Source organism: Corvus hawaiiensis, chromosome 1, assembly GCF_020740725.1.
Source record: "Corvus hawaiiensis isolate bCorHaw1 chromosome 1, bCorHaw1.pri.cur, whole genome shotgun sequence".
NCBI classification, from domain to species: domain Eukaryota; kingdom Metazoa; phylum Chordata; class Aves; order Passeriformes; family Corvidae; genus Corvus; species Corvus hawaiiensis.
In genome coordinates this window covers 17,232,126-17,245,872 of record NC_063213.1, presented here as the reverse complement: position 1 = coordinate 17,245,872, position 13,747 = coordinate 17,232,126, and the positions used below count along the sequence as shown (strand labels likewise).

The 13,747-nt window shown below is 38.4% G+C and overlaps 1 protein-coding gene across 1 annotated transcript in view; it reads left to right on the top strand.

The window, feature by feature from the left end:
- Window positions 1-13,747, top strand: part of GPR158 (G protein-coupled receptor 158) — a 193,830-nt gene that overhangs the window by 90,051 nt on the left and 90,032 nt on the right. The window contains exon 4 of the mRNA XM_048294784.1: window positions 1,863-2,080. Within this exon, the coding sequence (XP_048150741.1) occupies window positions 1,863-2,080 (218 nt within the window). The remainder of the gene's footprint in view (window positions 1-1,862; window positions 2,081-13,747) is intronic.

Sequence of the window (13,747 nt, the reverse complement as noted above, 5' to 3'; positions counted from 1 at the left end):
TACATGGTGAAAAATCAGGTTGACATGAGCTTAAATGTTGAGGAAATGAAGTGGAAAACTTGGACAGTAGGGAATGCACTCTTGGTTTGGATATGGAGATGGAAGGCTATGACTTCTGTCTCTGACAGAGGACAGTATGAGTCTGTTGCTCTAGCTGTAATTAAGAAAGCAGGGATTTAATGTTAGATTTGGAGAAGGTGGTTTCTGTTAAAGCTCTTGGAATGATAAAGCGCTGAGGTCCATGGGTGTGTGCTCTGAAGAGGAATTCCAGTCCTAGGGTATCTTCAAGCTTAATGTTCCTTAGAGGTTCTCCATCTGCTTGGTATGCCCAAGCATCATTATTTTCCAAGATTTCCATTCCTGTCTCACACAGTCTGGGTCAAAAAAGCGCAAGATCTTTTCTTGCTCACTCCTTGTATCTAAAAATCTGACTTCCAACATGAGTCAGCACTATGGTATATTCAGGTTTCCAACATCTTTGTTTAAGAAAAGCTCCAAGGAGGAATTAATGATTTTCATGAGAAACACCATCCTGTTCTCTGCTCACTATGGGATGTGGAAGCGAGGCATCCTACACTGAAGACAAGGAGCATGGGGCTGCTGGAACAACAAGCCAGATAAACAGACCTGAGTATGTGTCCATTTCCCAGGCTTTTCCTGGCAGCAGATGTATGCTCATGTGCATTTGGGCATAGATTTGAGAAAGCAAGAGGTAATTTCCTGTATAGATAACCTTCCCTTCAATTGTTTCAAACTAAAAGTCTGAAGAGAGTTGAATAAGGCTATGTGCATGTGCAGCATAGGTGGAATAGGCTGTCTCTTGAAGGACTCAACAATGCATGATTTACTACTTTCACTGACAGAGAAGGAGAGTTTTGATCAAAGAAATTGAAGAAATTCTCTAGAATTGTGAAAAGTGAGAGCAGTTATCACACATTTTAACACACCATTGATTTGGCTTTAGCCACATTCTCTTGTTTCTGTGAGTTCCTAAGGTTGTCTTGCCTATAATAAACATTTTCAACAAATCCTTTTTTTCCTTTTATTTAACAATATTCTTTTTTTTTTTTTTGCCCCCTTTCTCTTTTACCTTTTAACTCTATTCATGGCCTGTAGGGCAAGCAGCCTTAGAGGGGTTTATGGGCCAGTGTCATGGATCAGAAGAATTAGGAATCCTGTGTGCACTGTTGATGGGTTCACTTTGATGGATGAGATGTCAGTTCAAGAGTCATTGATTTTCCTAGACAAAATATTAACTTTCCAATAGGTTTTCTTCCTGGTGTCCTTGTGTGAACAATGGAAAATTATATATAGTCTGAGTGCACTGGTTTTGCTTTGGGGATAGAGTAGTGCAATCATGCAACAGCCTGTTGAACAAATGTTAATTAAGAGGGGTTTTATCTAATTTGAAGCTCATTAATTCACTAGATAGCATGTTTATAAAACTGAGGGACAATCTGAAATAGGATCAGAGTTTGTACTATGAACATTAGGTTGTTAATGGGTCTGCCCTTCATGTGTCTGTGTAAAATCCTTTCCTTATTCCCAAATATTTAATGTAATTTTTTCCCCATTCAAAATCCTTCTTTGTAGAATTTCCCGTGCAGATTTAGCCCACTTTAAATATAACAGGAAAACATTTGATGTTTAATGTTAAAGTTCACATTCCCTCATGTCTAGATGGGTCTGTGTTTTCTGAATGTTATAAAGGATGGTTCAGTGAGAAAAGCAGCACTGGCCAAGCTATCTTGTAACCTAAAGAGAGAGAAGGGGAGGGAGAGGAAGCCCAGCAGAGGACTGGTGCTGAACTCCCCATCCTCTACAACTGAAGGTGTCTCCCCTTGCTCTTCTGATACTTTCAGGAAAGGATGCAGAGAATCGCTTTTCTGGTGGTGAATTGTCGGAGGAAGTCTACACCTGCCTACCCTGCAGAGAAGGATGTTCTTTCTGCACAGATGATACTCCCTGCTATGCACAAGAGGACAAGTATTTACGGCTGGCTATCATCTCCTTCCAAACGCTCTGTATGCTGCTGGATTTCATAAGCATGCTGGTGGTCTACCACTTCCGTAAGGCAAAGGTAAACCCGCGTGTTTTACTTTGATGTTCCTGCTCACTGTGTGGTACACAATCATTTATCTCAGATGTATAACTTCCCATTTGGAGAGTCGGTTTCTCAGGCTAGGAGCTCAGCACAAGGGGAGGATGGGATTTCCAAAACAGGAATGTTTTCCTAAATTGTTGATATAGTTTTAGAGGGAAAAAAAAAAAAGCTGAGTAATTTGTCTCTTCCAATGAAATATGCTTACATTTATAGATGTTCAGCAAAATCAAGGAAACTATTATGTTCAAAGTAATTTTGGAAAATCAGACCGATAATGCACGTATCTGGGGGGACATGGGGATTTTAGAAACTGGGGATCTTGAAGGTCTCTATTTTGCCACTATTGGAAATGATGTTTGGTTTCAATCTATTTGAGAGACTAACTGGAAAATAATTACGGCAAAGAGAATTTTTTCTGAATAGTTCTAGTTCCTAGAGAGTTTAAATGTGATTCTATGGTTAAAGATTATTATTTTTTTCGCTAAAGCATGAGTATATTAAGGAATGTCTGTAAATTGCTGACGCAGCATTTATATACTAAGCTAACAACTTTCACCTCACTGAAAATCTGGTAACATCTTTTGGAATCTCACTGTTGCCTCAGTAAAAGCAGAGTATTCTCTGAAACTTCAAATTTACTAAAAAGAAATTAACTGAAGCTGGCATATATTCACTACCTACATTTGGGAGACGTAGGTGTGCACACAGTATGCTACATTATTGAAATTAATAGCTTCATCCACATTCTATAACCAGATAAGTATTTCCATTTTGGTTTTTGGAACACTTGATCCGCCAGTCTTCCTGATCCTGCAGTGTCTGTGTTACAGATGCATGGCTCATTTTGAAAGACTTTAATATCCTGCCAGGAAATCACAGAACGAGCAATAACATTCCTTTTTTTTCTTCTTCTGTTTCTGACAGTGTCTTTGTATTTAATGATGTTGCCTTAAATGAGTCAAATTACAGACTTAATTGTATTCATAAAGTTTTTTGTTATGAAAAGTTTATTGTAGGCATCTGTTTAGTTGCTTGACATTAACTTAGCAGAAGAACTTTATTCTGATTTTGTGAGGTTTTAATATGGTAATGTTACTCACTTTTAGTGTCATAGACAACATAATGACAGAAGCATTTCTTGTGAGTGAAAACTATTTCTAGACCTGCAAGGTGATATGCAGCTATTGCAAGCTGGACAGCTTCTTTTTTACACACTGAAATATTGGTTGTTTTATAGGAAATTTTTATGTTTTCTCACAAATAGGTTGAGATCAGACACATGTAAAACTGTGTACACTCTTGCACTTGTACATTTGCATAAGTTCTGATATAGATATCTGCTACAGTAAAAAGATATATCTTTATCAGACATAACACAAAAATCTTGTGTTTCGCAAAACCTGCTAGTCATGAAAAGCACATTTTTACGTTTGTGATGATTAGTCATTTCTCCAAAGTAGTCTGTGAGTAAACAAACACATGGAATCTGAATCTTTCATACCAAAGCAATACTAAGGAGGCATATACACATCTTTCATTGTTTCTGAAGTGCTTTTCAGTCATAAAGAAAAAGTTTGGTATTTTTTCCATACTCCCTCTTACCATTAGAAATCATGACATATGAATGAGTGAGAACCAGACATAAAACAAAGCATTCTTTTTCCTAGAAAGAAAAATGATGCCTTTGAGACATTGCAGTTCATTCAGTTGACCAGAGATGGATTCAGTTACAATTTTGGTACCTTATAAGAAAGTTGACTTTCCTCTAAATGTGTACCTCACAAGGAAAAGGGAAGGAAACATGAGACAAAAAAAATAATATGGTGATTAACAAACCTTTCCATTTTGATTGATGTTTTCAAGGAATAGAAACTGATAGATTTTTCATAGCTTTTCATGTCATTCAGTTGAGTTTTTCTTGGCTATTCCTTTCGTGTTCTTTATCTTGCTGGTACAGCATGAAAAAGATCTTGTGCGTTTACCATGAAATGAGAAGTTGTATGGAGGGCAAACTTGTTGAGAAAAATGAGTATTTGCATGAGAAACTGCTGGTTACATTGGGAAATGACAGAAATTGGGAGTGAAGAAAGAAAACTGGTAGCTTAGTACGTACTCTCTGGCAAGGAGGTAAAATCATGAAAATGAAAGAACACATATTGAAGTATATTCAAAATATCTGCCTTTTTGAGAATTTCCAACTGTTAGTGAAGCAAACCACAATTAGGTTAGTATATATGTCTGTGATTAAAGTTGCTGTGTTAAACTGCTCATTTCCATTGTGCTGTGTGGGTGTCAGAGAAGAGCATTTCTTTGGATTCTCTCCCACGTGTAGCACTACAATATTCAAATGGTTGCAAAAATAGTTTTTAATGCAACATTTTAACAGAAAGAACGGTGTACTGCTACTATATCAAGAAGCAAACTTCCAAGTGTTTAAGGGAGCAGAAGGTGGGGGTTGAGAATAAAAGATATTAAATTAAAGCCCTTTCAGTGCTGAAAGGAATGAAGAGTAGATATGTGGCATTTTGATTCGGCTGTTGATCAGTAAAATCAGAATGCAAATGGGATCAGGTAACCTCTTTAGTAAAAGTGACTGCAGAGGACTTCTCAATGCTTGTACTTCATGGGGGTAATTACTCCTGATAATTACTACCTTCAAAAAGCTAAGGTCCTGAAAAGTTAAGGTCTGCCAACAGAAAGCACTTGGGAAGAAACACCCCAGGCACCTTGGCAGTGATATTGTGAGTATAATAATTCACAGAAAGAATGATAAAGGTCTATAAGCATCCTTTAGCTTATGATGGAAGTGACAAGACATTGTTTTGTCTTAAGAAATCAACATATCAGTAAGAGCAGATGCAGATCCTAAGTATTTTAGGGAAGTGAAGAAATACCTCAGCTATTCAGATCATACTGGTTGCACTTCTTATGACCAGTACTTAAAATGGAACATTGCCATCGGCCTAGTTTTGTCAACAGTGCGGAATATACGTGAGATCCAAGGCAGTTACTGAAGCACCAACCATGGGTAAAAGATAGAGTGCTGCACTGCCACAGAGCGTGGCAGAGAATGGAGAATGGATGAGAACAGAGACCTGGACAATTACTGCCAAAGTGTTACTAACAAAACGTGATGATACAACTTTCATTTTGACATGATCTTTATTACTGACCTAGGCCATAATAATAAGACTCTACAGAAAACCTGGTAAATAGCAGCTTGTGAGTTCCCACTCAGATATTGATGGTTAATGAATGGTAATAAACAGGCAAAGCCTACAGCAAGCCAGATGACTGGCTTTTAAAAGCCAGGCTTCTTTTTGGAGGAACTTTTACAGGTCTCTGAAGTTTTGAGTCTCTTCTTCTAGAACTCACTAAGGTTCCTCTAAAGAATCCTCTTCAGATGTCTGTCTAGAAAACTGCTGAACTATTTACTGTGTAATAAGTTTACATTAATAGCAGTAGAGGAGCAATGGAAGATAGGAAATGTGACATCTGTATTTATGAAGACTCCCCATAATAGTGACAAGAACTGAAGACCAGTAGGTCCAACTTACTCACCTGCAGATTCAGAGTAACAGTAATAATAATAGAACTACTGGGTCCGTGGGCAAGTGTGGGAAGTGCACTTTTGTGAGAAAGTGATGCCCTACAAATGTATTTGTAGCTCTGTGAATGGGGATTATAAGCATGAGGGGGATTATGGATATGAGAGTACTTCTTCCAAGGTCTGCCACCAAAAGCTCTTAAAAATTATGGTCTCAAAGGACTAGGTGAGCTGCACTATTTTTAGGTAACCAAGGGATGACAGAGGAAAAGACAGGACAGGAAATATGATATAAAATCATGTACAGCAGAGAGATGTGGATGTGTGAACATATTTATATATATATTCATGGTTCCTTTTATGGTATCACTAGAGGGATTAGGGATCAAGGGGTCTCTCAAATGTTCAAGAGATCTCTCAAATGTTTTCAAAAGATGAAGTAGTTGCATTACACCACTTTTAATTGCTTTATGTCACTCATTGGCAAAGAATATCATAGATCCCAAAGTATAAAGCAATTCAAACAGGAAGGAATCATGGAGGATATTTCTATATTTCTGTATATGTTTTTATATTTCTAGGGTGTTTAAACACAGTGGTTTTGGTGAAATATCTGGTGCCACAAGGCCATAATTTTATTGTTGGAAACTTGGAGGACAGATCAGGAAGGATCACTCACTGCTTCTTTAGTAATGCACCACAGACTGTGAAGTGAGGCAGGAGTCTAAATCAGAAAATCTTTTGCTCTCTTGGCAAAGAGTCATTCAGTTAGATTTCATGTCTCTTTTTTAAAACCTCGTGGATACTCTTGTAGACTTGCGCATTTGATAGGTGGCAAAACAAAATTCAGCTTGTTCATTCAAAACACAGTTGGTCCAAATTTCTGGTACCACTGACCAATCTGACCATTGCCAACCTGTAAAAGTAATAGCAAAGTAGTGACTTCAAGCAGTAGTCAGAATTGGCCAAAAGAACAAAATGGAATGGCAAAAAGATACTGTGACAAAGCTCAGATTTGGCTTTGTCAAACACAGGTAAAAATGACTCAGCAGCTCTGAGATCAGCTCAGCAGCAATGGTATTAAACTGCAGGAGTCATAACTGGAGAAAGTCACATGCAGAAAATGTAGCCCTTTGCCAAGAGAAGGAAGAACTCCAAAACGATAAGAACAAAAAATTTTGAAGAAGGTACAGAAGGAGTAGCAGGAGCTAAACCACTAGTGAAAAGCTTTGTAGGGAAAGACAGAAAAAGATGAAACATAGATAAAGAGGAGATGCTACTGCTATAATGGGAAAAGACGAAGCATTTTAGCAGGAGAGAAATGGGGGAAATGGGCCAAACAAAGAGAAAAGAAGAAAAATTATTCATAGCTAATACAGAAGGGAAATCAGATGTGTGGATCACTCCAAAGAAATCTTTGCTCCGGATAGCCCTCATGCCAATCAGTAGTAAAAGCTGGAAGCCATGAGCCTGGCATTGACACAAGGTGCAAGAGGCTCAAAAACTCAAGGGAGATGAAAATTTGTGAAATCACATCAAAAAAGCTGACAGCACCTGACAGCACCAGTTTAATGACACTGAGGGAGTTCTGTGATGAAGCGTGGGAAAAAGAGATTTTTCCTCAATAAGGAAAATGTTGGAACTCTATTTGACTGCTCTGACAGAGTGATTTTCCTGAATCTGACCTGGGAAGATGGTGAGGCTTCAGAGAAGTAAAGGGACGCTGGATGCAAAACCAGGAACAGGCTCAGTGCTTCTGATGGTCATGATATGTCTTAGCAATCACAGAGGAGTCTGTAAAGGAACAGGCTTCTCTTACTTCCTTGGTTTCCAAAGGCTTTGACAGAGTATAAGTACAAGAGGATCTTGCAGAACAACTTTCAGCCTTACCAAGTCAGATTTTCATGGCTGTATACAGATGTGCAAAACATTCTCTAAGTTGAAAAACTAAGGAGCAAAACAGCTCAAGGTGATACTAGCAAACATCTTTATGTGCTGTGGCATTATTATTGACTGAATAATGCAAACATCGCTACAAAAACATGTCCAAAAAGTATGAGGCTAAGCTAACAAAAGTAGCTGGTTAGACAAGGACAGAAATCATGGATGTTAAAACAAATATTCTCAAAAATGAGAAGCTGAACAGTGATTTTGTAAGAAAAAGCATCAACAGAATAGGAGAATTCACCTGTGCAAGTAGTGCTATGTGGACCAAGAGAGAGCTCAAACAGGGAATGACCAACTGCAGTATTGATTACATGCAGTGTGAGGGTAGCAAAGCTACTGGAAAGAAACGGAACATTTAAATAACTATGAATAAAAATCAGATTTTTTCTTTTAATTTCAGACTTAACATAGGGCTAATAATCTACCAGAGCCTTAAAGAGAAAACCAGCTGCATTTTAATCATGTTTTTGTGAAAGTACTGGACTGTGGAAGGACATTACCTGCAAAGAACCTAAAGGGCTCATCAGTTATCAGGCTGCCTTTTCAAATGAATTGGAAAGAAGAGCTGAAAATAACTGACCTTTGCATAGCAGCCTCCCAACTCAAACAGGGAGCTCTCAGGTGGAATACAGCTGCTGTGAGAAATTTTAAGTGCCCTTAAGAAATGCCAAGAACCTCTACTGGCAAAGAGAACAGAGAAGTTGGTCTCAGCTATAGAGTGGAAGAGACTAATTGCTACTTTGTGATGAAGGAGAGATGAGAATGTGCTGCCAGCCTTGACTCATGCTAGACCTTTTCAGAGGTCTTGTTTGCTGGGAATTCTCGTTCAGATCAATGCTAAAGGCTTCAGAGTAGTTGCACTAAAGCCAAACTACTTTGCCCTCATCTCACCACCCTATGGTGCTGCCAGGTTCTGAAAGTAGGGGAATGAAGGGCGAGCGTGGGGATCTGGTCTTTCCATCTTCCTGATGTACCTGTGGATGTAAATCCAGCATGTCAAGGTAAAATTGGTAGCAGTGAGCACACTTGGAAAAGATTTTCAGCTCCATAAAATAATGGAAAAAATGCTTGGAGTCCAACACTAATTTGGAATGGTGCTGTCATATGGCATTAACAATGATGAAGGACTGTGATACAGCCCATTGGAATGAAGGGCCTTGCCCTGTTCAAGACCGTTTCCAACCCCAAATATTGGAAATTTTTGGCTAAATGACCTTTCATTGTACTGGTCTCCCCCCTCCCTCCCCCATTTATGAACATTCAAGAACTGTTGGAAATACAGAAATACAAATACTTTTAATGAGAGGAGGAAAATACTCATCTTGGACACTGATGAAGATAAAAACTCACTGTTAGCAGGACCACATGGCTAATCATCAACAGGAATAAATCATTTTACCTCTCTTGAGGGAACTGGGCAAATAATAGCTACAGACTGTTTTTATATGGTTTTTATTCCGTCAAATACAGATTTTCAGTTTGGAGTTCAGGCTGCCACCACTATCCCATTTTTCCATTTAGTGTAAATATATTTAAGTGTTCTGCTAAATATGATTTCAAAACTGTGAAGATAGTCCCTAAACTGCAATTTTAACACTGCACAGAACTGCATGTAGATGGAAAGGCAACATGCAAATTTATGCTGTAGTTCCCCTTTCTAATACTGAGAAATCAAGAATGTCTTTTCTCCCTTGCTGCAGCCATGATAGGATACAGTAATTCAGAGTGAGGTAATCACAGGCTATTGATGTGTGTTACATCTTTAAATATGAAAGCATGCTGGCTTTGCAAACATACCTCTTTTTCTAATGTAAATCAGCCAATCCTTTTTCCTTTTTTTGACTCCACAGTGGCATCTCGATGTGCTTATGCCTGGATGCCTTTCATCTTTGGTGCACATTCTGCTTTTTTCTCCCTAGACAACACTTTCTGACATTTCAGCTGAAGTGGAAACTTGATAGAGGGAAGAGATCTTGTGCAGATGGAGCAGCTGCCTTTACATGCTGTGCTGGTGGGCATACCTGATAGTTCACTCAGCATATCCACATTCTGTGCAGGGCATTATATACCCTTTCTTCATCCTATCCTAGGGTGAGAACCTAGTTTCTTGTGATTTCACAGGAAGTTTATTGTAGCCTTCAGGTGTGCAACTTTAAAGACATTGCTGATGTTTTTTTCAAAACTCTTGTTTTTAGTGGAATTCGCATTTCCTTTATTTGCATGTCCCTTCCCAATTTTCTGTGTAGTTAAGATGTGCATTTAGGGATGCTGTACTTTGTTAACTCCCACACAAATAATTTAGGAGTGCCATGTTGGAATGATAAGAAGTGGAGGGGCTGTTAGCCTGCAGCAATAGCTGAGTCTCAGGGAGGATGTACTGGCTGCTGGAGTTCCCAAAGACAGCAGGCATCGGTGGGCATGGCTGCAGTGGTGGCATTGCCATGTGCTTGCAGGATGTTGTGTGTATTCACTTCATAAGGCCAAAGGTTTCACATGAGTATGTATTTGCATTCTAATACACAGCTTAGAGGCATTAAATACTTGCAAATAGAAAAATAAACTACAGACACTTTAGGCCTAATGAAAACTAAAGTGTGAAGAAAATAAAGATCTAGATATGAAATATGTTCATTGATTTCAGTTCAGCCTCATAAAGAAGAGCTAATGAGAAGAGCAGGGTGGTAGGAAGCAAAAAAAAAGTCCTCTAGATAGAGTCTATTCCTAATGGACAAGGTAGGTCATAAAAATAACTTTTCATCAATACTCAGCACTAGCTCTCAGGATTCAAAAGCTACAATCTTCTCTGTATAACTTTATATTAGGCCAATGCTTGTCTGTACAAAGTTGAATTGCGCAACACCTTAGGGGGCCCATCTGGAAAACAGTTGTGGTTTTTCAAGGAGTGCACTGCCTTCAAAGTGATGTGAATCAGCCATGGATTGTGACACATTTGCTCCCCTTTGACACTGAAACTGATTCCTGGCCTTTGTTTTCTTAATCTTAATGTCTTGCTGCAAAAGACCTCACAGACTGTGAACCACTGTTACCTTCTGTTCCACCAGTACTCCACAAAACTCTACAACACAGAGCCCCAAAGTTCAAATGAATGGAGCTGGTAGTGCACTTCCAGTGTAGGGTGCTGGCCAAGGATATAGCTGTGACCAAAGACAAAGCTGTAGTAGCCTTGAAGGCATATATTCATTTGATTCTATTACACTATGATTTCACTTATAGAATAAATTATAAAAAATAAAGTAATTTGATTCTTGAATTCCAGCAAATATTTTCCAACAATGACAACTATTACAGCATAGGAAAGCTTTTCCAAAGTATTTTCAGAGTCACAAATTAAACTGAGAAAAATGCTGAGATTTTTGCTTGTCTATTATTCTCTGATTCCTGCTGAGTCTTGTACTTATAGCCCTTACAGGGTATCTGAGTAGACTGAATAGTCTGTCACATGATAATAAGCTTTCCCCACTAATTCTTTGATGCAGTAACTTCAGGACAGTTGCATTTATCTGAAGTTTCGTTTGGGTTCCTGAATGGGCATTTACAGATTTGCTGGGAAGAGACTTGCTATCATGTCAGCAGAATAACAGCTACATTATTTATTTATCCTGCTATTTGTCTTGGAGTTATATCCTGCTGTGAACCTTCCTTGGAGAATCAATAGCAATAGCAAAGTCCCTGGTGGCTTGCATGAGGTCTTTGGCATGCCTCCCTCTCCAAAAGAAGATTTCTGTCTGAAGCAGGGCTTTCTTTTTGTTTTAAGGGTCTAATAGTAGGACCCCATTTTGATGTTGAAAAACCAGTTTAACTAAGGAGAAGCTCTTATGAAGATGCGAAAATAGGGTTTTTTAGAAGTTTTACTCAGAGAGAAGAAAGAGGTAACATAAATAAGATACAGGGAAAGAAAACACCAGAAAAAAATGTAGCATGAGAACTTTCAAGCAGTAGAAATAAAACTGTATTGGAAACCTTATTCTAGGAAGTCTTGCATTTTTTACTGGATATTTGTAACTGCAAAACTTTTAGTTAATGGTAGAATGTTCAGAGAAACTTCGTGCTGGTTTTAATATTTTGGTCAGTTGGTTTTGGCTATATCATGGGGTACAAGCTGAATACAGATCACTCAGACTAAAACATATGCCTGTTCTTCATTCTTTTCTTCATTTCTTTGGGTGAAAGTTGAAGGTTTTTAGGAGCAAGCTCATGCTGTCAGCTTCTCATTAGGACTTTGTGCTATGAGCACAGTCAGATTGCTTTCTGCCTTCCTTGTCCCAGCTATGCCTCCCCCTGTCTGGAATAAAATCATGACATTTTTCTCTGACATCTTCTTATCAACTTCAATATAGCAGAAAAAAAACCTTGATCTCCTCCTGCTTCCCTCTAGGACATCCCAGCTACTGCTTCCTTAGTTTCTGCAGCAACCTGCTTGTTACCAAATGTCATTCTGGACTCTGGAGCTCACCGTGCCTCTGGCTGTGTCTAAGCCTTGCTGAACTCCTTCTGAACTCCCTTTTAATACATGTTTTCTGCTGGTCTGCAGACCTAAGTTTATTGTCTCAGCTTGGTGTCTTGTGAGTTGACTACTGTGATGTCCTTTCATCTGGCCTTGGCAAATGCAGCCACGGCCTGCTCCTGTCTGTTCGAAATGATGCTGCAAATGCTTTACTCCTCTGCCACTTTGTGTTGTCCTTGTTGCATCTCCCTCTTGACATCATACATGAGCTGTATATCTCTTTTTTCTTCAACTCCCACATGAACTTTTTTCTCTCTCCTAATGCTGTTTCTTTGGTGCAGATGTTTCAACACCAGGCTCACCTTGTTACCTTTTCCAAAAAGCACTCCTTGTTCCTTTCATACTTTCCTCATGCTTGGTGGAGGCTTTCTGAGAGCATCCCCTGCTCTTCATATCATGTCTTCAGATTCAAGTGCTGACAAAGTAGGTGACTTAGAGTGGGATACTGATAGGCTGGGACTACTAATTTCTAGTTCTGAAATGTGATATTGCCTTGTTGTTCCAGTGTTCTTCTCATCTGCCCGTATCCATATGCTGTCCCTTGTCTTAAACTCTTAACTTTGTGCAGATAGTACAGCCATTTTCACTTTTTCCTTGTGCAGGGTCTGCACTAACTTGAAGCTTCCCTGGGGTTGGGCCTTTCAGCAATACAGTGGTAGGAAGAATAATTAAGTTATGCATAGCAGTATTTCCTTCAAAGATAAATGTGCTTTTATTTCCAGTGAAACATACATTCCATGATCTAAACTTAATGAGAGATTACTTAGCATAACAAATTCTGAAGAGCTGAAAAATCTCACCATTTTTGGGATCAGGATTTCTCAGATCCAGTCATAAGGTATTAGTTTGGAGTGGTTTAGCACTTGGCTCTTGTAAACTGAAAGTGAATAAAATAAACTGAAGTTGGATTCAAAATCTTCAGAATTATGAGGTTTTGACTGATCTGAAATTAATATAATGATTTTCATCTATAGTTCATTTGCCTTCTAAGTCATGAAAATAATGAGATTTTTTTACCTTAATCAGATTTTTTCTAACGCTTCTCACATCATTCTCAGTTTGTTTCCTCTGAGATATTATGAATCTTGAGCTTTGCAGTCAGGTTCATCTTTTTATCCTGTATTTTACCATAAACTGTTTATTTCTGCATGATTGCACTACAATTTATACAGACAACTTCGGTGAGCTGTGGTGTTATCTTCTGTAATGGGTGAGGCCAAGTTGAATAAGAAAGCTGAAATTCAGGTATTCTGACGCTGTTTGTAAACTAAACAAGGGAACTGCTCCTGAAATTTGGTTTCCTATTCTATCAGATTTTTTGTGTATTCCATTTAATCTCTTGGTGATTAAGCAACTATCAATATTGGAATGGATTTTATTCTTGAAAGTAATGTCTTAGGATCTTCATTTAATTTCTGTGTTAATTGAATGCATAACCTAGTGAAACAGGTACTTCAAGTGATCCAGATTTTTGATGATTGTCCTTGTACGTATTCATCCTTTAAATTAACGATAAAGCTTTGAATAGACTGAAATTGAATTTAGGTGCTATTTACCTCATTACTAATTTTCTTTCATATATATATTCACCACTATTTGATGAGAAGCAGGTGTCTTGATCTAA